Below are 26,327 nucleotides of genomic sequence, written 5' to 3'. Positions count from 1 at the left end.
TCACCTCTGTCCGAGTGTCAGACCATCACAGGCACAGTGTCTGTCAGTGGACAGTCATGGAGGAAGCAGCTGCCACCAAACACAGAACAGCTGCACAAAGAAAGCACGGGCTCGCCAAAGATAGTAAATGCGCAAAGACACGATTGACAGAAGCCCTTTTGCTTATTCTAGTGAACAAAAATAAGTATGTTGCCAGCATCATGGGACCTCCTTTGCCAGTACCAAAATTTTCTAATAGGGTTTTTCACCTTTTTTCTGGCAACAAAACTGACACCTTTTGCAAGGAATCATGTTTACATTAACCACAATACTTGCAGTCAACTGCAAACAAAAAGCAATACTTTATGCATTGTCCTTGAAACAGATTGGTCCACACCAGAGACAGCTTTCTTTAGAGCCTAGTCTCATATGGTGTTCGACCAGATAACGCCAAAAGGCGCACAGTTCAAAGACAACTATACACTACTATACACTATACTACTATACACTACACGATACACTACACTATACACATACTCTAGCTCTTCCTGGGGAATTTCCATGTGCTCTTAGGCCAGCTGAGCGACATAGTCCCATCAGCGTGTCCTGGGCCGGCCCCTGGGTCTTCGCCAGTACCTGGAATGCAACATCTTTTAAGATAATTTTTACAAGTTTTATTTATCCAGATGTTGCCTTGCTGTGATAAAAAAAAAATCCCTGCTCCCCTAACACACCATAACTTTGTGAACAGAGAAAGTGAAGGATGTTTTTTTTCGTGTTAAAGACTGTCAGCCCCAAATCCTCTCCACCACAGGTTGACTCTTAACTTCCCGAGTGTATCGGCGAAGTTCAAGTAAAAAAAAATGCACAAAGAAAATCGTCAGGCATTTATATTTACACTGCAGTCTGCAGTGCTGGACAGTGCCATGTGTATGCACGCTTCTGCGGTGGGTGCTTGGTGGTGCTGCCAACGCTGCCACATCTGTCAGGTGGCACAATTACCCCGTTTGACATGCTGAAAGAGGACATGGAATAGAATAAATTGAGTATTGAGATAAAATAAGGACCCTGTTATTTTATGTCTTCTGACCGCTGCTCGTCAGTGCGTTTCTATCTTTGACCACAACAAATATTGCTGGAGACGATTACGATGTATTTATTAAATGTAGTGTTACTTTAATCATGACTACGTTAATATATCATGTTGTGGTCACGTTTACTCATCATTATTGCATTGGCTAATACATCGGTATAATTTGCAATTTAGTTTATGTTAAAATAAACAGTCACGCCATACTCTTTGTTTTTGTTGAAGAGGCTTGTGTTGTATGTAGCAGAGGAGCAAACTACGTGCAACGGTGCATTGAATTTAGTATGTGTATGAATCAATGTTTTTAAAAAAGCCATTTACTGTATGTTGCAACTATGGTGTAAGTTGCTGCTGTGGTACAATGGTTGCACAATGGACTTGCAATCCAAAGGCCGATGCAGTTTAAAAATCGGGCACATTTCTTATCACCCACCCCCTCCATCCACACAGCAGTGTAAACGTGTGCACGACAGTTCATTGATTGGCAGCTCATGTGGTGGGGGGGTAAAGTGTGGTTGCTCCCGCCTCTTTCAAGATGTCTGATAAAAATGGAAGAGTAGACCTAATACCGTCCCGAAAGGGATTCTCTAGAGCACCTTAAACTAAACTTTATTTTATTTAATTTAAAGGCCCATTGAGCGATATCGTTCTTTTTCAGAAGCGACCTTGCCACACATGATGACTCAGCGAAGTGGTTTATCTAATGGAAATTTATAGAAGCAGCCAAATACTCTAAACGCATATTGATTATAAATGTGGGCAAAAGAAACGGAGGACCTGGATAAAATCCACACGGCCACGGGGAGAACATGCAAATTCCAAATATACAGCAGCAGGCGTCAGGGTTGGGACTGAACCCATGACTTCCTGTATACCAGGCGAGGTAGTTAACATCTCATAGCCACCGCGGCACCCTCTCTTGGAGGCCCTTTCACCAGCAGTGGCTTGACTAGTACATTACAACGCTGCACCTTTACCTTTCTACTGCATGATGTTTATGAAATCTATGAATCGCCGACGCAGGGGAGGTGATTCTCTGCACTGCTCGTGTGCAGTGACGGGGTTACGTGTGCACCGTGTGTAGCGTCAGTAACATGCCACTTGGAATTGGATTGGGTGTAGCGTGTCCGTGCATGTCTGCATACAGAATTCCCATCGGTGCACCGTCAGTGCGTCATGAAAAATGCAGCACTCAAAATAGCGCCGGGGATGGTCAATAAAAACCTGGACAAGTTTTGACTAATAACTTTTGAGGCCCAGTATTTCAAGGCAGACGGATGACACTTGCAAGTGGCAGGTGAATCGATGCACTCTTATTTATCGGCCGTATTTATTTATTTACCGCTGCATCAGCGCAGCCACGGATGCACATTGTTTTGAAGTCTTAGCTGCCGACGCTGCATTTTTGTTATTCTCATCATACGGGCCGCTTCAAAACATTGGCCCACGTAAACGTATTAAAGTGAGAGTCTGCCACGAGTGGTTGATGATCCTGACGCGAAGGCACGAATTCCGCCGCACTGAATTAGATTTTAAAATGAGCAACGTTCCTCCACAGGGTGATGGGACCCGGGAGTAAATCTTTATAAAGTAGGTGCCATTATTACTTGGGTCTAACCTTGAACAAATGGCTGGGATGCTCCTCCAATTTCTGCAGCCAATCGAGCGAGAGCTGGTAACTGCTCGCTCGGAGCGGCGGGCCAAGTGCTCAGCCATGCGGTGCCGCTGATGGCTCTTCTGCTTTGTGACCGTCTTTATGCATTCATCTGCATGGAAATCGCATTATGCATGCTCGCAATGTGATGTGCGCCTGAACTTAATCTACACCGAAGGGGGATAGATTTGTGTTGTTGATTTTAAGTGAAAAGTGGCAGTGATGTCTCAACAAAGGGTGATGGTGCCTATTGAGTCACCATGAGGCTGCGAGCCTCCCCTGTAAAACTTCTGGATATCTGTGAAAAAGAGCTTCGTAGCTCATCAGATTCCTCTGGTATCAATCACGTTTCTGATTCTGACCGAGAAGGAGTTGTAACTTGACGTGTGTGTTGCTGTTTGTTTTGGCAGTACGTACGCTCCGGTGAAACGGTTTCTCAGCGTAGACAAAGACAAGGTAAGACACACCGACACTTTAATTAAAATCACACTCCTTTTAAATGTATATGCTTTCTTTAGAAGCTTAATATTTCACAATAACACTGCCGTGTCTTAATGAACGACGACGTAATTGAAGGGACTGCCAAAGATTAATTTTCAACCAAATTGCTGGACCGGTCGAGGAAAAAGTACCGTACGTAATGAATGTTGTTGTAACTATACCCTTCTTAATTTTCTGTCTTGTCTTCTATGCCTAATACAGTTGGAGAATATTAAAAATAATGATTGTTTATTAAAAGAGGAAATAATTGTCGGAGATTTTAATGGTATGTGAATTATCCACGTGATATAATTTATTTTTGACAATATTTTTGTTATCATCATTGTAACCATGTTAATATAGATTTTGTTATTCTTAAAATAAATTTTGTAGAGCTAAGAAAGTAAACATAAAACAATGATGGTGTTGCTTGTGTGCATTCTTTGGCTAATTGGTGGAGATTTTCTGTAATCGACTAGTTCACCGTTCATCAGTTGGATTGCCCGCTTAAAAAAAAACGCAACAATAGTTGGGAAAACAAGTTTCACCTCTGTAATCCCACTTGTGACGCTGGACGGGAGGTGGTGGGCAGGGCGTGATGATGTCATCTGAACTCTAGGCCTCGTCACGCTCAGCGTGGCTTTTAGGGGATGGTCGTCATTTTTAAAAGGGCCCGAGATAATCAAGGACAAATAAGTAGCCAACGTTGAGTGGATTAATTGCCTAAACATCCGACACCTCGAATTTGAGGGCGGGCACAAGCCGGCGTGAGTAGGTTAAACGTTGAGTTTTATAAGGGCACCACGGGGTGACCAGCCCCTTCCAACCCCCCACACAGCCCCACTCTCTCCACCCAGCCCCTCCCCCATCCCAGCCCCTCCCCACCCTCCCCAACCTCTCCACCCAGCCCCACCCCTCCCATTTTTGGATGCACGACGGACGGACACAATAATCCCCTGTGGGCTGGTGTAAACAGGAGATTCCTACCAGTACAGATAAACAATCTTGCTAACATTCATCTCTCGGCATAAAAAAAACACGTATTTATTTTATCCGATTGGACAACTTCGTCTTCTGGACTTGTGCAAATACACCAATGTGCTGATGTGTCCAAAACCGGTCTAGAAATTGCTTTTATGAATATTTGCCATTGTCTATGAGGCCAGTTGGCTAGGCAGGTGGGGTGTGGCGGCTAAAAATACACATCTTTCGACTTGGATAGAACAAATATGAGCGTGTAATTATTATAGTTCTCTGTGTTTCGGTGTTCATTGACCAAGGGTGTATGAAGAGCACGAGAAACGGCCAGATTTGCTGCTTTTCTTGTTTAGAATAAAACCACTGAGTGTGGATGGTCCTGTGGTGAGAGGGTCGTATTTTCAACAAATGAGGTTTCCGAAGCTGCTTGCCAGCAAAAAAAATGATTTCTGATAATTGTCTCCCTGGCTGCAATTTTTATTCAGGTCACAGTGATGATGTCTCATGAGTTACGTTGATTGGATGGTTACTCGAGCTGCAGTAATTTATTTTTGGTGCTTTGAGGAGCAGGAAAAGAGAAAATAAGTTAAATGAAATGGCAGAGGTTGTGTCCCATAGTCTGATAGTTCTGCTTTTCACGTTACTCAATCAATATCACCCAGCTTTTTCCACAGATTCACAGTAAAAGCAATCAAACGCTCATCTCTTCCACTGTGAGAGAAAAATTCAGGAAAATAAAAATGCAATTCGTGAATGGAATACAATCAAAATGTAATAGTGCTTTTGGTCCACGGTTATATATTCGAATGCCATTTGACAAAACATCAAGCCGAAAAATACAATCTGTATGGATGATACAAGCACGACACTTCTTTGTGGTGAGGAAATGAAGTGTCCTCATTCTTCATTTTTGTATTTGTCCAGATGCACATTTGGAAACGTAGGGAACCAACATTATTACCAAACGATGTGCCTTTGTGTTTTGCTAAGTAAGATTTATTACACTTAATTAATTGCATTTTATTATTTAATACTCTTTGTATAGCAAAACCAGTATCCTTCAGGGGTGGAATTCTGTACCTCCCTCAGCGATTTGATAATACATTTTTGGAATTTTGTATCACATTTCGATTCAAGATTTTTTTTTCAACTTGAAATGGGAGTTGGGGGTCTAAGTTGTTCCTGAGTTCAGAGCGAGTTTGTTCGTTCAGGGCAAGCCTGTAGAATGCGGAATACTGAATACAGATTGTAAATACTGTACAGTATTTACAATCTGTATTCATTATAGAATCCTTTTAGGATTAGGATTACTCGGTAGTTTGTTTTGAATTCACATTTGTCAGCTAGGCATTCATAGAATGCAGACAACTAATTATAGCGGTAATTGTGCACTACATAATTGTGCGCTTTACTTATAGATGTTCAAAGTGGTCCTTTAAATAAATAAATCGTGGAAAATAGTAATTTGCAGAAGGGGTTCCCCCCCCCCCCCAGTATAACTACCCCATCGAGATGTGTCATAAACATTCCTGCGGAGGGAGCTGGTAGGAACGTTGGGTTGCTCGGTCAATGGCCAGGGTCAACGGCGGCGTGGTGGATTCCGCAAATATGCCCGACTGTGAGGGCGGGCACAAGCCGGCGTGATTAGGTTAAACGTTGAGTTTTATAAGGGCACCACGGGGTGACCAGCACCTCCCCACCCTCCCCTCCCCACCCAGCCCCTCCCTCCCCACCCAGCCCCTCCCTGCATGACGGACGGACACAATAATCCCCTGTGGGCTGGTGGAACCAGTGGGTTGCTACCAGTATAAACATTGCCAGTGCCATTACAGGTAAGCGGTACAAATGTGGCAAGCGCGCTTAAGTGTTAAGCAAAAAAATACATTAACCTATAACAGTGCATCATTTTTATGCCAGTGGAAATGTCTATTTTCTTTACTCTGTTAACTTTGGAAGTGCCTATTACTCATGCAGTACTGTGTTTGCATGCCTGGCGGTAATTTCACAGCCCATAGTGAGAGCACAGCTTATAATGTTTTGTTCTGTTGAGACCCGCACAACAATTGCCCTTATATCCTGGCTTTGTTATGCTGTCAGTGTGATTTAAGTGAGGGCAGCCACCACAGAGGTGTGCAAATGTGTCTAGGAAACACAATGGCTTCAGGATGTGCTTGTACAGCCCTCACTCGTGATGAAAGCAGTCACAGAACAACCCCCTGAAGCCATTGTGAGCAGTGCAGATGATCACAATCCAACCTACAATGTGTGTATGTATGTTGAGCTTCTTTAACACCGTACGTAGCCAACTGCGCTAATTGGAGGTGCGGGGGAAAGACACAAAACTAAACACAAATAGCATTTTAAAAGAAATTAGTTTTTAATCTAATTGATTTAAAAGCGCATAGCTCCAGTGGCTTCCAAACGTCAAAAGGAAGAGCGTTCCATACGGCTGCAGAAGTGCATTCAAAAGTGCGCAAAATCTCCTTTTTTTAATAGAGGGCCCAAATGCATTGACTGTATTCTCCAGCTTATATGACACACATTCTCCCCTGTGTTTGAAAACAAACTTTGGGGAAGTGGGTGTGTGCTGTAATCCATAGGCATGTGTGTGTGTGACCATATTTGTGTAATTTTATGAACACTTGGCACACATTTGGTGCTTCTTTCTCCTGTTGGAGCATCTTGTACTCTGGAGAATTCCCAAGATGCCGTGCGATAAAGGCAAAAACTAGTTTATTATTTAAATGCGTTGTTCTGAAAGTGGAGATGGCATACATTTGATGCCGCATAAATACTTTCCGGTGCATATTCCATGGGCCATTGGTGTCGTGCGTAGCGCTAAATTGAACCTGTGTCAACTGCATCGTAGCACAATGTGCTAACCATATGTGCGTAGAATTACATATTCAAACAATCCAACACAAAGTCAAAGATCCCCTATAGAGCCTTTTTCACCTGTTGAGGAGAGTAGGTAGCAAGCACCTATGAAGGCCGGCTTGCCACACAAGGGGGGGAGGGAGGCAAAACCACCTCCACGTTTTTTTCCCTCCCCAGTGCCAATATTTACACAGCACACCAGGTACTCATTTAAAGCCGGGTTGACCTCGGGGAGGCCCACGACAGGTTCAGATATTTATCACTGATGTTGGCCATGCCATGTGTAACATAGAGTGTCAAACTCAGGTTTTCAGGTTCCATAGCACAGTGGACTAACCCCACTAGATTGCAGGTGCACACAACATAATTCAACACACGCACACACACCGTACTGCATGATTTATCATTATTGATCGTAAAATGGCAGTGTTGACTCATTTGTCTGCCCCTATAGCTAATGCCCCACTTATTGATGCCATCTGCGTTGGCTTCAGAGTCGATCACTGTGCCACAATAGGGTGAAACTGTTCATTGTTTGTTATATCCACGGTCGCATGTATTGTTGCTCCGTAACTTGCCCAAAATGATAGACGAGTGCTTATATTTCGATTTAAAGCTTTCGTGACTGCAGGGATTCATCTTCTTGGTTCTTTCGGTAAAGTCACGTAGAAGGGAAATAATAAAATAATAAAAATAAAACGTTATAAAATAATAATAAAATTATAAACATGAAACATAATAAAATAATATTTTATAATGTTTTATTTTTATTATTTTATTATTTCCATTCTACGTGACTTTACCGAAAGAACCAAAAAAGATGAATGCTTATATGTTGGGTAAGATTACATCATGATAATGTACAACCCTTCTGTAAATCAACTGCCGGATGAGGGCCTCCCTGTCCTGTGTTGGTCATGGGGGGCGTTGTTTGACCATACTGCACGGCTCTGGTCACTGCCGGTTGGTGATAGAGGAGGCAGAGCCTAACCAGTATTCGCGTAATTCATCGCTGATGTGAGCCTTAGCCTGGGATGGAACTGACCAGCCCGCATTCGTAGTGCTATGCACCTCCCACTTAGCAGGGTTGGCTACGTAGGGTGCGTAGGAAGTTCAGCATGCATACATACAAGTCGCTAATCACTGCGCCACCGCTGCACCCCAATATTATCTTGCGTACTTTTATATTATAGAAGGAATATCGTTGGTGTTGTTGTTGTTGTTGAAAGCCTGACCTGCAAAAAGGACAGGTTATTTGTGTATTCAGCAGCAATTTATTGTGCAGTACATCTCTACATCGAGTGTAGCTTTCGAAATAGCACGGCCATATTGCTACGAGTTCTGTGTCCAGATAAGTAACGTACTCTCTCCCCCGCTTCAGTGAGTACTTTTGAATTTTGCCTCCATTACGGACATCCTGTGTGCGCCATAGAGAGACTTTGAATCTAACTGCGGCTGAGCCACAAGGGGAGTGAAAACTCCTCGTGTGAGCAATAAGTCCCCCAGGTTTTTTGGAATTGTCGGAGTGCACCTCGCAGCATTTTCAGCCTCGGAATTATTGAATTTCATGCATGCTCAAGGGCACGCAAGACACTCTGCGCAAGCGGCGCACGGCAGACAACCTCTTGAATATTTATGCGGATTCGTCTTTTTTGCTGGATTGTTTTGAATGCATCGGTGTGTCTGCAGTGTTGGCAAATAGGTAAATGAGCAGACACATATTAAACATGTCCACAGTGTATATGTGCACCAGGACTCTCGATTAATGATATTTGGTATGAATGGTTCAATTTCAGCACGTAATGTTGACATATTAGTAATGAATGTGTAGCCAAGATATATTTAATGTAAGAGTGCAAGATGAACGAATGCACAAATATAAATATGAAATTGGGAAGGAGCCGTGCATGTATGTACGTATGTTGAACTTCTTTTGCACCGTACGTAGCCAAGCGTGGGGGTGGGATAACAAACTAAACACAAACAACTGTTCTAAAGAAATCCATTTTCAACCTACAAATACCATGTGTATTAATGAAACGTTTAAATGCAACCGCAGGTTCATCACTGGGGAAAAAAAGGATAGATTTATATATTTATGATTTTTACTTGAGCGAAGAGATAGTCGGCCACAGGCAGGGGAGAAGACGAAGATGTGGACTTGAACAGGAGTGGAGAACAACTCCCCAGACTTACGTATGTTGAAATCGTTTCGCAACCGTACGTAGGCTACCGTGCTCGATGGCCGGTCAGAGGGAGTTTCCAGGCTGTGTGGACAGCAGAGGAGGGGAGTAACTTCCAACGGGCGTGTGAAGGTTAAACTGTGGGGGCCTTCGACAGAGCGCTTTGCTCGGTGGAGCAGAGGGCTTATGAATGGACCTTCTAAAGTGTACCCCCTGGCAGCCACCAACTATGAGTGCGCTCGCTTCTCTTGTGGCGGCGATGATAGAATTTCTGTCATCTCTAAAAAACTTGGCTTTCAAACGCTCGACCGTTATTCACAGACTATTTAGTTACGTGGAGCATCCTTCCCGTTCACCACCCACACGACTCCAACCGCAAAACTCTTATCATCTACCGCCCACCAATGCCACTCATTTCGTGTCTGCCTTTGCTGATATCTCAACCAGTCCTGGCCTCCACCATCCTGCCCTCCCCCCCACCCTCAACCTCTTCAACCAACCCTCAGTGACCAGCATGGTGATGTATGTCTTCATCCAGCAGTGGATTGACAAAGGGCGTTGATTATTAACATCATTATCATTACTATATTAAACGCCACTTTACTGTACCTACCGCACAAAGTTAAAACCACGTTACTACGGCGTGTGCATTCTGCGTATGCAGACCGTGACCTCGTGTGTAACCACAGAACAAAGGTCATTGACCGCTGTGTTGCGACAGCGGGACAATAAACGCACAATTGAGAGGGGGGAGTGGCACAAGCCCGCATTTGTCTTCCCGCTAATCTTATTGGCTTTCGGCACAGAGGCAGCTCCCGGCTTGTCTTCCCGTGGCCGTCTAGACGGCCCTCATTCATTTATTTAGAATCTCATCCGACGGCGAGGGAGGCTTTATTTGAGCGATAATGCCGAGGTCACCGCGCAGCGAAACTCAAGGACGGCAGATGTAACGTGTGCCTGAAAGTTGAGATGCGTTGCAGTCACGGTTGGTGGTCTCAGCGTTTACCAAACAAGGTCCCTATAAATATGCACTGTGACTTGAGCAGCGGCATTTGAATGAGCACCCAAAGGCATAATGGATCATGATATCGTCATCATCGTCGGCGTATGATTAAACCACTGCTGGATGAAGGCATCGCCAAATAGACGCCGCCTCTCGCATTTCTGCAGCACTCGTACAGGGGCTGCTTTAGTCGCTCCGTCTCCTTGGGGGACGTCCTTTCGAGTGCGTTACGTTCCTTGGCTGCCACTGAATCACTATTTCTGTCCATCGCCCATCGACCCCACCAGTGACGTGCCCCCTCCCCAAGGCCACTCAGTTTTGAATGCTCTCTTTAATCTGCCGACGATCTGTAATCCACGTGAACTTCTTTCTGTCTCTCAATGTAATTGCAAGCATGCATCTCCCGTCATATTAAAATGTAATCCTACTTGTCTTTTGAAATTCGGTAGCGGTATTAAAGGCCATACATGTGTGTTTGTATGCATGCCCCCAAGCCTTTGCGATTGGCCATCGTATTACCTGCCTAGCTTGTAGCACACCGTAGTGTAATCCTTTCCTCTCTCTGGCATCTGTGCGTTTGTCCTTTTTAAGAAAAGAGGTCCTTTCTGAGACCTTGGGAAAGCAGTGCCATGCAACCAGAATTCATTTGCCGTACCGGGGAAGGGGGAGGAGGGGGGGCTCTACTTGACAAATTGCGAGCGTGATCCGCCCTTCCTCAGCCACCCAGTCCCCTCTCTCCATTATCGCTCCGGTCCCACCCTGCAAGAAACCCAACGCTGTGCCCGCCCGATCTGTCTTCGTCAACTAATTGTTACACCCCTGTCTGTTGACTGTTCCCCAGGTTATAGAGCACCCCACCCCTCTGCCGTAGCTGCAGGCGCTTCCAAAACCATCACGATGTAAATCGGCAGCCGTGTGCGTGCGACTGTCTGCAATTACCTGAGCTGTTAAGTCACGTCACGCACATTAGAAACTGATTAATTGGTTAAACGTTCATTAAGATGTATCGTAAGTATCGTGTTGTTTTGAAGAAACGGCCTTGCGTAGAGCTCTGGTTTTTATCGGGTTCTCTGCCTCTGTACATCTACGAATTATTAGCTTTTAGTCGGAGCAGACATAATAGGCTATTTGGAACACGTTTGAAAAGCTCTTTCAGAATTACAAGTTTGGTTTTAATGAAGGGCGTAGCGGTGCGGTGTTGGGCGCGATGTCCGGAGCCTCCGCTCCATGCGCTGGAAGATTTTTCGGCAACTGAAGCTCCCAGCGTGTGCGTACCGTGCATCAAGGTGCTATAGGAAATGCTCTTTAAAAAAATAAAAATTCTTATTATGCCGAACTACACAGCACAACCCAAAAAAAACATATTGGGAGTGTTTCTACACCACAGCTGTGAAAACCTACCTCATTGAAAAACTGCCGTTCATTATTTTTGAGGATGCAATACAATCAGTAAATTCAATTGTCGTTTTGTTCTTCTGCATGCATTTTTTTATCGTTCCCAAATCCTGACTCATTTGCTCCTGCTTACTTGAAATCCATATCCTTGTTTTCATTTAGAGGTCAAGGCATCCTGTCTGTATGTGATTGCGCATATGTGCGTACGTGTGTGGAGGGGGGCGTGTTAGTGTCGTGGTTAGCGCTCTGCACTACGAAGCCAGCAACCCGGGTTCGATTCCTGCTCACAGCCAACGCCAGTGACGATTATTTAGCCGCTCCTGGGCCTCCTCTAGGTCAACTCAGCCTCAAATGAGTACCTGCTGTGGTGTGTAAATATCGTCACTAGGGAGACAAAGGCGACCGGGCGTGGTGCTGACCACACACTCGCTCGTGTGCAGTTCCGGTCTTCATAGGTGCTCGCTAACAACATTGCCCCTACAGTCTGTTACAAGCTTTGTCTTTGTGTGGCGACCCAAATTTATTCCTGCTGACAGCTAACACCAGTGATGGATATGTGAATTGGCCCCGAGTTGCCCTTCCGTTAGTTTGACTCTGCCTGAAATGAGAACCTGGTGTGGTATGCAAACATCAGCACTGCAGAGACAAAAAAAAAGAGGCCGGGCATGGTGTTGGCCACACCACCACCCCCCCATATCACGGGAGTGAGCCAGGCGACAGGAGGGATCTCTCTGTCTTTGTTATGTGCCAGTGTGAGTGTACATGTTTAACGCATCAGTACAGTTTACATTCCTGCTCTTGTCCAATTTTGGCTGAATGCCCATTTGTCGCAGTTAGCCGCATGAACGGAATGCTCCCGTGTTGTGCCCTGACCTATAAGCCCTCCGCACCCCACTGGGGATTGCCGCTGAAATGCAATTCTGATAAGGTCCTCTGCCTTGCCGGCTGATTTTCTATGTAAACAAAGGACAATTACCTGAAATGAATGGCCATTGACAACAACAACAACAAAAATCATATTGTACTGCAAATAAACAACATTCATTGTATTATTGCAAACACGCATTACAATCGCAGTTGTAAGTCAACATTTATTTTAATATTTGTTTATAATTATGTATTGCTCATCAATTATATATTTATGTATTTGTATTAATTGCGTAAGCTTTTTGTGGTGGGGGGGGGGAGGGTACAGTGGTTAGCGTATTGTGCAATTAACCTGACCCGCATCTGAGTTCGATTCCTCGCCCTGACTACCATCAGTGGCGAGTAATATCTGAACCTGTCCTGGGCCTCCCCCTTTACCAGCCTGCACTGCTCAGCATGGCGAAGTACGGTCAAACAACCTCCATGACCAACACAGCGTGGCGCGACCTGCATCCAGCAGTCGATTGACAAGCGGCTGAATGTTTTGTTACGTAGCATGATGTAAGGCAGCACGGACCTTCGTCTGGCCTCTATAAGCTAAGCCAAACTGGCAAATTTGTAAGAGCAAACGAAATCTTGACGGGAGCCGGGATCGATGAGGATATACCGCATCCTGTGTTTGGCATCCGCCACGGCGTTTGATGTGCGATCGGCTCCCTAGTAAGTGACCGTTCCCATCTCCAGGTGCTCATCTACAATCCCGCCTTCTTCAAATACATCCACGACAGCTGGACGGAGCACCACGGCCGCTACCCCTCCACCGGCATGGTGGCGCTTTTCTTCGCGCTGCACGTTTGCGACGAGGTACGGAAAAAAGCCTCTTGACGTGATTATTAAAGCAAAACCTCATTCCCGGTAAAATAAAAATGTAACGTTTTGAGTCACAAAGTTAGCGTGTGCTTGCTTTAAACGCGGCCGTTCCACCGCTCACGCACCCGCCCCCACCAGGTGGACGTGTACGGATTCGGTGCTGACAGCCGGGGCAACTGGCACCACTACTGGGAAAACAACCGCTACTCGGGCGAGTTCCGCAAGACGGGCGTGCACGACGCCGACCACGAGGAGAAGATCATCAAGCAGCTGACCGAGGCCGGCAAGATCAGTGTACACAGGGGCAGATGATGCCCCCCCCCCCTCCACCCACCCAAAACTTCCCCTCCGCGCACCACCCTCCAAGCGTCTTGCTTTCCGCCAGACTGCAGAGTACCCATGCGCATCGTCCTGCGGCGGGGAGGAATCGCGCGCCACGGGGGGAAAGGACGGCCGAGCAGCAGGGAGGTGTCTTGCCTTGGTTCGCTCGCGGCCGTCTCAAGTATCCTCCACAGACGTTTTTTTTCAATTTGCCCGTTGGAAAAAATTTCCGGCGTCGCAATTTGCGTCAACTCTCAACCGCTTCCCAAGTCCCGTGAACATGAATGCGAATGCACACACGTTTTTATTTCTTCGATCGTGTTATCACAGGATCCGCTGTGTGTCGAATTCGGTCTTGTGAAGGAAGTTTTGAAGCTTGTAAATAAGCCGGGCTCTGCGTGTTCAGAAGGCCGGCCCTGCTGGGCTCTCCCGCCTGCCGCTGTGTGAACGGATCTCCGCTTCTGTCGAAGGCTTTGTTTTGACCATGACTTCTTGTCCTGTCGGGAGATCAATATTTCCTGGATTGCCCCTTGCTCTGTCCAAGACCTGGCATTGTTAGAAGCTCATAACAGGCTATAATGTTGGATTATGGTGATACTTATTATTTAAATGTAATAATTTTAAAACATTTTCTAGTGGGGAATTTGTGGGCACCAATAATTTGTGTGCTCATGGTCTTCCATTAGCATTACATTTCACTGTAGATGTTTTATTGGTTTAGTTTTTATCAGTGTTTTCTTACCTTTTTTGCACATTTAAATTCTGTGAATGATGTTGATTTCACTTCCACTATCATTTACAACTTATTCACGACATTTCCGTCGGTGCAGCTGTTCTATAAATCACCGATCCTCACAGGCTAAGTGACCACAGGCAATAATCTTGAGCATAATCGTCGTGCGTACATCATGAATACAAATACAACTTTGGTAGTTGCGTAATCGTCTGTCGCTCACGGGGGAGCACAATGAATCAATTGGTCTACGTTTGTTTATCATAATTGCCAACGATGAATTATGTTGAGACAATGAACAACAATTAAGTATTTAAGACATTTTAAGAAACCTTTTACCCCCCCCCCACCCTGTAGACGCGGGAAACGTATGAAGTATTATTCTTTGGTTCTTTCGGTAAAGTCACATAGATAGAAAATTTAAATTAAATTAAATTAAAATTACAAATATAATATTTTATAAAAGCAGTCTTCATCCTGCAGTCACGAAAGTTTTAAGTCAAAATATGAAGGATTGTTTAGGTGAATTCAGTTTTCCATGATTTCCACCACACCCACCCGGTACATCGCCAGTAAAAGCTTCGTTCCACACGTTACGCAGTGGAAGTTATATTTCTATGGCCGAGTGTTGGGAAGGTGCCTTAATGTGCATGTAGCAGAGCCCATGCGAGCCTCAATATAGAAGGCAGAAACGGAAAGGAAAATAAATTTGCTTCAGTTGACATTTTCCAGCGTTCACTATTTCACGTGTATAAACCTTTGACTACAATAATATTTTATTGATTTACTTGTTTCCGTTGGATCATCCATGCAGTGGTCACCGACACGCTCCGTACGTAGACATGAGAACATCACTCCGCTGCCTAGCACTTGGAGAAGTTAGCTAATGCTTTAATTCGTTTCCATATGCATTCGTTTATTATACACATCTAGCCGTAGGGGCTCCCTCACCTCCTTAGAGGGGGCCAGGGATGGAACCCCCCACCCACGTGACCTCCCCGAAGCCCACGTTCCTCGGGTGTTTTAAGTTCCCTGCTCGAACGAGAAGGGACACGTCTTGTGAGCTCGGCGAAATAACTGCTTCTCGGCAGGTTTTCGTGTCGTTGACCACCGAAGAAATCCATATTTAATGTAATTCAAATATTGTTTTTTTAAAATATGTATAGGATACACATGCATCACGTACACAGACACACATGTGTGCAGGGTCACCTAACGTGACTTAGACAGTGCTTGCCTACCACTCAACGCTGAGGTTTAAATTATGAAATATTTTGAGGTAGCGATAATCCAGAAGGTATATGACTGTTTGGTCTAGATATGACATCCCTTGCAGGTGTGTTATTTTTATTCAGATTTGACTTGCTTGTAGTATGTACAGAATGGAGGACGAACTGCACACCCTGTGTAAGAGGTATGGAAATGTATTTGCAAGAGAAGTACAATTTGTATTCGTGTTCTTGAAAATGTCAAATCCATGCGACGTGGTTGAGTGTAAGCAATGTATTAGCGATGAGAGCGCAGATTTGTTGTGAGTAGAGAAAGTGGTTTGAATAATTTGTAGTGTTTATTTTTATAAAAATTGTCTTTTATTTGTTTTTAGCTATTTTTATTGCGTTTATAAAAATTTTACTCACTGTCACATAGGTCGGAGCCAACAGTGTCTCTTCGATACGTACATGAATTATTAAAATGGCAAGCGTCCCAGAGAAATTCCATGCAGGAGATGGAGCAATGAAATTTGGATCGTGTACAGGTGCGAGATGGATTTTTTTTTTCTCCAGTGGTATAGAAGAATCTTAATTGTCAATATTCCTATAGTGCAAGCACCAGCTCCCAGTAACATCGACCCCAACCAAACCTCCACTCCGCCCTAGTGGATGAGTGGGCGGGTGAGTAGGTGGTTGGGTGAGTAAGTGGGTGGGTGAGTTGGTGGCTCAGTGAGTGAGTGGTTGAGTATTTGGGTGGGTGAGTGCCCGGTGGATTGTGAACATGGCAGCAATGTGACAGATGGCGACGTCTCGGAGAGTCCTTCACCCAGCGGTAGATTTATCATGTGGATGGTGAAGAATGATGAAAATAATTGATTCGGATAATGAAGTGGTCCATGAAATTTTGTTTTCAAATATGGAGCTCAGAGCTGCACAGTTCTTTTTAAATCTGCACATTGGCAAGACTTCTGCAGTGGTTTCATAATCACTGCCTGCCATTTTATGACAACGCATGATTATTTTAAGTTTAGTTTCTCAAACAGCCAAATTAGATGTTTTATCAGTCACTTTCTTCCCCTGCTAAGTGCACCCATGTAAATGCTAAACGAAGCAGCTATTTTGGCGAATGACATGGGCAGTTTTGAGTCTTTAAAACAGGACGTGAAATTACCTTTCAGTATTTTATTGCGTATATAACTTTGACCTAAAGTTAAACACAATGCATTTCAAAATGTCTGTAAGCATACTGCTTGTGAGTAAGATCAGCTGTGCTAGCATATGAAGTCGTATGTTTGTATCAGCCATTGCCCCTTGCCTTCCCCCAACCAGTGAAATGTAACACACGAGAAATAAAATGCCCTTTCACGTGAACATTTTTTAAACAGCTTTCCAACATGACAGCTGTGCTGCAAGTGCACTGACTAATATTACCTTCAAGATGAACTCAAGGGCTCTGTTCAAGGGTATCGGGGTGCCGGTTTCATGTTGAACATCCAGTTGCTTGCAATGTTGAATCACATGCGTTGTATTAACCAATCAGACCCCTGCATGGGCTTTCGCGGTTGTGATGTATGATGTACGTCTTCGGATGTGTCTTCGGGTTGTACCGCGTGATGTTCGGTACGATGTCGAACATTTTCATCTACGTGCCGGGAGCTACTGCAGGAACTTAATGGGGCAGTTTAGGTTCTGCTTCAATTATTTAAAGATGCTGACTGCCGCTGGTGTATGATGTAGGTCGGCCGGTGTTGCTTATTTTGATTATTAATATTTATTAAATAACTTTGTCTGGCTGAGATGAAGTGCCAGCCATCAACTTTATATAATCGAGGCAACACGTGAACTACTCCGTTCAGTTCCTTAGAAAGCTTCCTGTATATGCAGTGAATCGTCGGACATTATGCCGAACAGCAGGTGGTATGAGTCGATACACACCGTAGAAATCTATATCAAAATCCTATATGCATCCATAAAAGGTTTTTTGGGTTAGATCGCGTAAATTTAAATGCGTAATTAAACCCACCACCACCATCCAACATCCAATTCGTAAGGTTTGTCACGTAAACATTACGTGCCAATTGTTACTACTTCACTACACCGGTGTGTTGGAGTGTAAACCCACAACATTTCCAATTCAAACTTTTATCATGGAATAAGATTGGTTGTAAAAGCCTACATGTGAACTCCTATATGCATTTCTGCTGTTCTAAGTATCATTATCTTGGGATGACGTCATGTGATCAATTATTATGCAAATGCGCGGCTCGTGTAGCCCTGCAGTTTGTCTTCAAGGTACAGAGGTGACAGGGAAAACCACTTTATTTCTTTTTCCCATCGCATTGAACCAGTATTCTGCTGGTGCCAGTTGTGTTGGGGAGGAATACGATGTCCAGCCTTTGTACGATGTGTGAAACGTAAAGCTCCACTCGTAGCTCTGTAGCCAACAACACGAGGGTTTCATAAGAGGGTGAAACGGTTGTGTGATGAATATTAATGTTAAGAGGGATTTTATTGTTTAAGTTCTCAAAGATGATGCTGCCTCGTTTTGCCAGATTCAATGTGACACTACAGTTTCTTTATGCATAAGAGGTTTGTTTGGGTTAGATCGTGTAAATATATAAATGTGTTGTTAAACCCGCCATGTAAGCAGAACATGCCAATTCGGTACTAGTGTAGTGTGTTTACGGAGGCACACACTGGATTTGGAGGCAACACGTTTATTTAACAGCTTCCCAACAGGGTAACTCTAAACGTAACTGGTTCAACATCTAAGTGATAACTATACGGTTAACTGTGTGAGTAGCGGATTAACTACACGAACGGGTCAGTCAGCGTACTCGCTGCCTGACCCACGATGCCGAGTGAAGACCGAAGACCTGGAGACGACGAGACCCCGGACCCCAGGATGATTCCACAGAGATTCCACAGACGAGCTCCAATCCCTGTCGGGGCTTCCCCTTTATCCCCCCTGGCCCCGCCCTTGGCCACGCCCTGCCCTTGGCCACGCCCCCTTCTGGATCATGCCAGAAGCTCTCGGCTCCCTGTCACGTGTCCCTCGAGCCCCCTATGGCAGAGGTCGCAAACGGGTTTTGATTCCTTACCCGTACCCGGCCGCACCAGGGTCGCAAACGGGTACCCGTACCCTACCCGTACCCGGCCGGGTATCGGGTAGGGTACGGGTACCCGATTGCGACCTCTGGGATGAAGCCATGTTGCAGGCGCGGGTGGGTTGAATCTAGGAACTTGAATTGTGAGAAGAGACAAGACGTTGGGAAATGAGTGACAAACGGTGACTCACCAGTGACTCACGGCCTACCCGTACCCGTGCCCAGCCGCACCAGGGTTGCAAACGGGTACCCGTTCCCGTACCCGGCCGGGTATGGGTAGCCGGGTATCGGGTAGGGTACAGGTATCGGGTACCCGATTGCGACCTCTGCCCTATGGCCCGCTTGCATATCAACCCATGGTCTGGTGTAGAGGGGACTCCCGACATGCGCTTCCACTCGTGCGACAGTAGCTGGCGCTGAGCGTCATAGTGACACCCACAATGTCACTACACTAGTACAGCACACTGGCGTGTTGGAGAGCCAAGCCACAATTGTAAATGTTTAAAATGTTGTGGCCTGGCTCTCCAACACACCGGTGTGCTGTACTAGTGACGAATTTGCATGTTCTGTTTACATGGCAACCCTTACTAGTTGGCTGTGTCGGATGGTGGTGGGTTTAACGACATATATTTATACGATCTAACCCAAAAAAACCTCTTATGGACTACACTTCCTGTACTCTACCGTACTTCGAATGGCAACGGGTCACTGAAAGAGGGCACGAGATGAAATATTTGGAGTCGGACTAATATCCACTTGGCGAAATTGAATTTGCGATAGCTATGTGAACAGAAAGAAATTATACAAAATCTAATATAAGAGCCACTTGGTAATGGCATGGAAGTTTATTATGTAAGTCCAGGCCGTTAAATATTAAGATTCCTCTGAATTATATTTACACTTGGCAAATAATACAAAATTACAACCATTTGGCAATCCACTGCTAGACGAAGGACATCTCATGCCGCGTTGTCGCGCATGGGGGGTTCTTTGACCATACTTCACCATTTTGGTCTGCGCGGGTTGGCGAACGGCCCAGGAACAGTTCAGATGTCGCTCGCCGCTGGTGTTGGCCAGTGCCAGGAATCGAACTCCAGCTGCTGGGTTCACGGAGCAGGGCGCTAACCACTACACCATTGGGCCACTCGCACAGTGTGCATATGTCACAGCTAAATTAAAATCATGTAAGCGCAGTCACTAATTTTTTTTTTATTTTTTTTCCGAGACTGGTAATCCACATCTCCATGAAATGATTTAGCTTTCTGTCTTATGAGAGACTCTTCTGGTGTTAAGTAAATAAAATAATTGACCGAAATATCGACAAGAAAACTTTCCCCATATTTTAAAATGAATTTTTTTTTAAACGGACCCAGCCTGGATGACGGGTGGTTGTTCGCATGGGGTGAAGTAATTTACTTAATTCCGTATGTTCTTGTGTCATGTTATGAACATGTAATCAACATAACTGGTACCTGGCAATCTCACCTAAAATTGTGGATATTTGATGTTGGTGAGACATATTAATCATGAATAATCTTACGTCCACGTTCAAAGTTACTTTAGGAGGATATTTGGTTGATGACACGTTATGCTACCGAACCAATGCGTATTTTGCGTTGTTCATTTCGAAGTATTAGATTTCTACGTGTGCAGACAAATGTGTTTACATTGTTTCATTAGCCGCAGATCCTGTTAAATCGCAATAAGTAGTGCAGGTTTTCGCAATAGACCTCATCCTAGGCAATGCTGTGAATACACTGCGCTTTATTTTCTAGAAAGTGTTACGAGATGTAATTGCCAAACTTGATGAACTCATGAAACGAATAAACTCCGCATTTGAGATGCAAATTCTCAGACTTTGCCTCTGCGATGGAAGTATGTCCCCTACACGGTGCGCTCACGAATCTGCATTGCGCACTTTGAAATTGATAGCGGTTGACCCGAATCGCGGTCCGGGTGAGCCTCAGGTTGTTGTTGGAGAGGTTTGGTGGCTGGGTTTGAGCGCGGATGGGCGAGATGAGTGGCTCTTCCCAACCTGGTCCACTGGTGAACTGTAATGTACACCTGTTCATATTTTATTGTATTTCTTTTCAGGGTAGTTATTATTAAAAGAACAATAGGCTATTGGTGGGTACATGGGTCGTGCGTTGAGGGATGTATCACGAGTCCGCGGATCCTGAGAGGTTGCGAACCGCTGGTTGAGTGGATGTCCCGCTACGCAACCTACACGAGCCTCCCACAGGACTGTAGACGCTGCGATTTGATTGAACAATGACCTTACATTTGTCGTGTTTTATTGCCGTGTTGTTATTTGAAGAGTTTGTTATACGTCGATCGACCCTTTAAACGAGAGTTGAAAAATAATAGCGCGTTACTCAATATTGTTTCTTTACTTCTAGATTTGAAGCTTTCGTGACTGCAAGGATTCATATTCTTAGGTTTTTTCGGTAAAGTCACGTAGGTAAAACATCAAAATTATTTTATTTTATTTTTATTAATTTTGATGTTTTACCTACGTGACTTTACCGAAAAAACCTAAGAATATGTTTCTTTACTGTTGGGTGGATTCGAGGACTTTGTGCAGCGTCCGATGCTTCCCATTAGCGTCCACCTCCTGTGCAGTTTCCCCTCTCAAACTTTTTGTTCACGCTCGGTTGCTTGAAATCGTTCCACCAGACTGACATTGTGATTGGCAGGAGGCCCCCGACTCTTGGCAACCCGGAGCGCGCTTGCAGCTGTCACCAGAACGAACTTCAATTGGACGGACGACTCGGTCCGTTTCATCAACAGTTGATTTAAAATGTTTGATTGGCATGTGCCGCTGCTGCTGTGTTGTGTGCACTTGCACTCTACTTAAAAAACAACAAATATTGTTTGCCTTTCAACTCGACGCATTCATGTTTTTTTTTTTAAACTGCTGGTTTAAAAAAAAACATGATGAATGCTAATGCGATCGGAAATAGGGCAGGCGGTACGTATTGAGGATGACACTAACAATGTAAAATCAACAACGTAAAGGTTATACTAAAGAGCCAAACATATGTACCATACTCTTATAATATAAATAATGGAAACATTTTAAGTACTCAACAGAAGGAACAGTATTAACAAACAAAAAAACATGCTGTACCTGTGAGTGTGTTTTTTCGACCTTGTAAACCACTAAAGCATACATGGATAGCGAAGGGGATGGAAGAGGTTCTGTGGCATACGTAGCAGATGCAAAACGGCAGACGCAGATTGTTCGCTTTGGTTATTTTTTTTTGCGCGCGACCACATTGAGGCCGTCAGGATGTGCATGTAACACGCCAGTGCAATTGAGGCACACGCGTGCCAGATTCATCGCGCAGGACGCCAACTGCTGCGCCTCCACTCCCACCCATCGTTTGCAGAATGCAGCCGTTTTCAAACCGCTGCCAGGGGGCACAATGCAGTGTCTTTGCAGAATGCAGCCATCTGCAGACCTCTGCCAAGGGGCACAATGTAGTGTCTTTGCAGAATGCAGCCATCTGCAGACCGTTGCGTTGTGTCAACACTGAAGCTGCTGCCCGGGCTGTGACGCTGACGCACTCAATACGTAATGAATATTGTGCAAATCTGTGGAGCGTTCATAACAAAACAAAAACACAATAGATTCGTTAATGACTCTGCCTTGAAGAGTAAATTATAAGTGACATTTTGGTCAGTGGGCCTTCTTCGTCACAAAAAAATGACAAAGAAGGGAGAGTGACTGTTGCCTGAAATGCTGGCTACGTTTGTTCATCTTTAGGTGGCAGTGTTATTGACTAATCATTGCCTTGGGTCTGCGTTATTGTGCTTTAAGACTACAGCATCATAAACAAATAATGTACGCACGGCCTAACCCAAAACCCAATTTATGAATTCTGATATCGGTCATGAAAGCCTACGTTTCGTGTTGTTTTTTTCTAGGGGGGGGGGGGGGGTGGGAATGTGTGACATATGGCACAGCGAATGAAAGAGGGGAAAAAACCCCGATACGACGGACTCTGAATCGCGTCGTTACCAACAAATTGATCCTCATCGCTGCGCAACAATGGGACAGAAAGGGATCTAGCTTTGCATGCGGCACACGTCGTATTGATCTTGCGCACATTAACATCAGCAGAATGCCCACCGCTGCTCTCCCCCCCCTCCATCGTCATGGAAAATCCCCACAATTGGCAATAACACCAGTACCTGTTCTGTGCCTGCAATGATACTACAGCTTGATTCGATGCCTAATGGCAGAGTTTGCCGTGGAGTGGCTGTTTGCATTTTGGCGAGAATCACGAGCCGGGCCGAGTCATCCCTGCATGGCACCTTGCCACTGGAATAAATGCGTGCTCGTATAATTATAGGTAGCGGCCTTTCTTTTGTTATTACTCCAGGGATCAACGCCATTTCACTTGCTGTACTCGTGTTACAAGCCATGTGCCCATTTAGACACAATTGGAGGTTTTCATATTCTTTGGGTCTTTCGGTAAAGTCACGGAGATAAGGTTGTGTTGTGATCGTGACGTCGTAGTTTTTTGTTATTTTTTTGTTATTTTCTTTGAACCGATCTACGTGACTTTACCGAAAGACCCAAAGAATATGAATTCCTGCAGTCACGAAAGCTTTAAGTCACGATTGCATTGGAGGTTTGTTTAACGAATGCTTTAGCTTTTGATTTCCCCTTCATTTGGCAAAAAAATAAAATAAAGTTTAATATAAATGTACATTTCGTATCACGAAGATGCTCCGGTTCATAGACAAGTACCGTATAGTCTGCCAGTAGAGAGCGACGTGGCTATATGTACCATAATGCCAATTGCCTAATTTGCGGGTGATTTCCCAAAATTGGGCAAATGTGAACCATGTTGCCACGAGGGGGTCGGTCACGTCAACTCCGAAGCAAACGGCGCGCAGCGTCAGTGTGGTTGTTACACCGACGGTGATCGACTGGGCTGCCTGCCGCATTCGAAACCACGAACCTTTGCAAAGAGCGGCGAACACGCGACCACGTGTACCACCACGTGGCCATGTCACTGCAAAAAGACGAAAATTCGATGGAGCATTACCTAACTGCTTCACACTTTATACTTCGTGTACAATTTTTTTTTTCCCTAAGCGTGCCCCTCCCCCCCCCCCCCCAAGTTTTTTTTCGCCCCCCCCCTCCCATCTCCCAGATTTAATCTTGTAACATTTGTAAAATATGTGAGTTGGCAGGCAGTATTAGTGCATACACGGGCATTTTGTGTTTTGCAGTGGGATTATTCTCTGGAGTAATTTAACCTTATGCACACATGATCTCTACTGGCAAAAATTAAGTTTTCTTTCTTTGAGAAGAAAAAAAGAAGGAACTGCAAAGATATTTGATTTTGAAGATTCATGAAAGTTTTATTCACGTGAATAGAAGATGAAGTTATCGTGTGGAATCAGGTCACACGCAGTACTGTGTGATGCAAAAGACAGCCGCATCGACTTGCATAACCATGTGTATCGTCACTATGGGAACCTCATTTGCCAGTAAAGAATTATATTTTTTTACTGGCAAATGAGGTTCCAATGGTGTAAATGCTTACCCCGAGCTCTCATACTCTGATGGTGCATTGTCTTTGAGTTGTGCGCCTTTTGGCGTCATCTGGTCCAACCCATGTGAGACTAGGCTCTAAGGAAAGCTGTCTCAGGTGTGGACCAATCAACTTCCAGGACAGTGCACATTATCAGAGTTATGTCTTTTGTTTGTATTATGACTGCAGGTATTGCGGTCTATGCAAACATGACTCCTTGTAAAAAGGTGTCAGTTTTGTTGCCAGATAGAAGGGTAAAAAAACAATTATCATGTGTATCGTGTTCATTTACAAAACAACCACTATGACTCTGTACAGTATTGTGCATTTAAGTATTAACTGAGAGCAGGGATCGTGGGCCCGGAGGGTAAAAGTTATTATTTTGCACACAAGTAAAAACGTGTTTTTAAAATAATGAATTAATAAATGATTTAAGATAATTCGTGTAGCCGTCTACTTTCCTGGCGATCTTATGATGCATTTTTTTTGTCTTTGAGGTTTTACATTTCGTTTTAATGAGTGATGTCGGTTTTTGACGAAAATTCGTACGATTCTTCTCTATTATGTACAGGTCGGCTTTAATGCTGGACAAAAAAAAAAACTTAGGCTTTATCTTTCAGAAGTAGTAGTCTTTGATTTCCAGTAGTTCAGAGATAGAGCATCACACGTTGCTGTGGTTGAGGAAAATACATCGACTGTGTTTAACTTTCCATTGGAAACGAAATTGAACGACATTTTGTTGACAATATATTTTCCAAATTTATGAAAAAGAAATGTCTTGAAGCATCTGACACTGCAGTTTTCTGCAAACTCACCAACATTCTGAGAGGTTTGTTGAAATTATAGTTTTAAATTCACAGTGGCAATGCTGAGTTCCTGCAGTGACACAATCCATTCAGCAGAGACATTCAGCAAAACGTGTACTGTGATTTGCAGTGCAGCTGATAAGCCTGATTATCTACGCCTGTTTGACAGATGCAATAAATAAAATGTGGCAGGTATAGAAATTGTGTCCATTCATGTCTCACTGATTTCAAATTTTGTATATGACCGTTGTGAACTAAATAAATAAAAAAAATACAATACAAATGCTTTGTATTTCAAATTTAGTTATTTTGCCCCACCGGACAATCAGTCGTGTACTGGCTGGCAGGTTGTTGAAACACTTAAGCAAAATGTTAAATCGTAATGCCCTTCATTCAGTGCGTTCTCTTTAATTTATTCTGGTCAATGGTTTCTTGACAAAAGTTTGATTGCTGTGTGTTATGCACATACTCTTGTCACCATAATTTCTACATTACATTCACAAAGCCCTTTTTTAAAATAAAAAATCATCTAAAAAGCACTAAATTGCATGGAAATTTTTTTTATAGAAGAAAAATGTGAGAATAGATTAAACGTTTTGCACATGCTATGTACCCTGATTCCTGGGTTTCACTCCTGTCAATAATCATGCGCTGTTCAATAGTGTGGCCCCATATAAATAATGACCACCAGAAAGCTGACTGGACGGTTGTGCTTTAAGTGAAGTTTGATTATAGTTTACTCAACAGCTGTCCATTCAATCTCGGAACTGCTTACTGCAGAATATTGAATTTCAATTTTACATTGCTAATCTCTGAGACATTAGTCATGTGAACATACAGAACATTTTGTTTGCTCATTTCGGGTTCAGCTTTTTTAAGCACAAAAAAAAGCGGCACAGCATGCTTATTGAACAGTAATTTTCTGGATCATAAAACACCATTGAATATTATTTTTTATGTTTCACTCTCTTTGAAGTGTTGCCTCGTAACACGATTCGTCATAATTGAATGCGTCCATTTTTTGCGTTCGTGTATTTTTAGCGTTCACATTAAGCATACGCATGTAGTAATGCCTCTTTATGTTTGCGTTGCTATTATCATTTCGTTAGTTCGTTTCTCAATCCGCTTGTCCCTGGTGAGGGTCGTGACGGCAGTATGTTTAGTCGGGCGATCTAGACCTCCCTTTCTGTGGAATTCCCAGGCGTCCCCAGGGCAGCCGAG

General features: G+C 44.2%; 1 protein-coding gene across 2 annotated transcripts in view; it reads left to right on the top strand.

Moving 5' to 3' along the window:
- Positions 1-20,602, top strand: part of ST3GAL2 (ST3 beta-galactoside alpha-2,3-sialyltransferase 2) — a 97,705-nt gene extending 77,103 nt beyond the window's left edge. For both annotated transcript variants that reach the window (XM_078601913.1, XM_078601915.1), the window contains exons 6-8: positions 3,134-3,179; positions 13,251-13,370; positions 13,515-20,602. In XM_078601913.1, coding sequence (XP_078458039.1) covers positions 3,134-3,179; positions 13,251-13,370; positions 13,515-13,688 — 340 coding nt within the window. In that variant the 3' untranslated portion in view covers positions 13,689-20,602. The remainder of the gene's footprint in view (positions 1-3,133; positions 3,180-13,250; positions 13,371-13,514) is intronic.
- The last annotated feature ends 5,725 nt before the right edge of the window (positions 20,603-26,327 follow it).

This window comes from Lampetra planeri, chromosome 17 (assembly GCF_965212315.1).
Source record: "Lampetra planeri chromosome 17, kcLamPlan1.2.h2, whole genome shotgun sequence".
NCBI classification, from domain to species: Eukaryota; Metazoa; Chordata; class Hyperoartia; order Petromyzontiformes; family Petromyzontidae; genus Lampetra; species Lampetra planeri.
The sequence above is the reverse complement of the archived record's forward strand: the minus strand, read 5'-3'. Positions and strand labels throughout refer to the sequence as shown.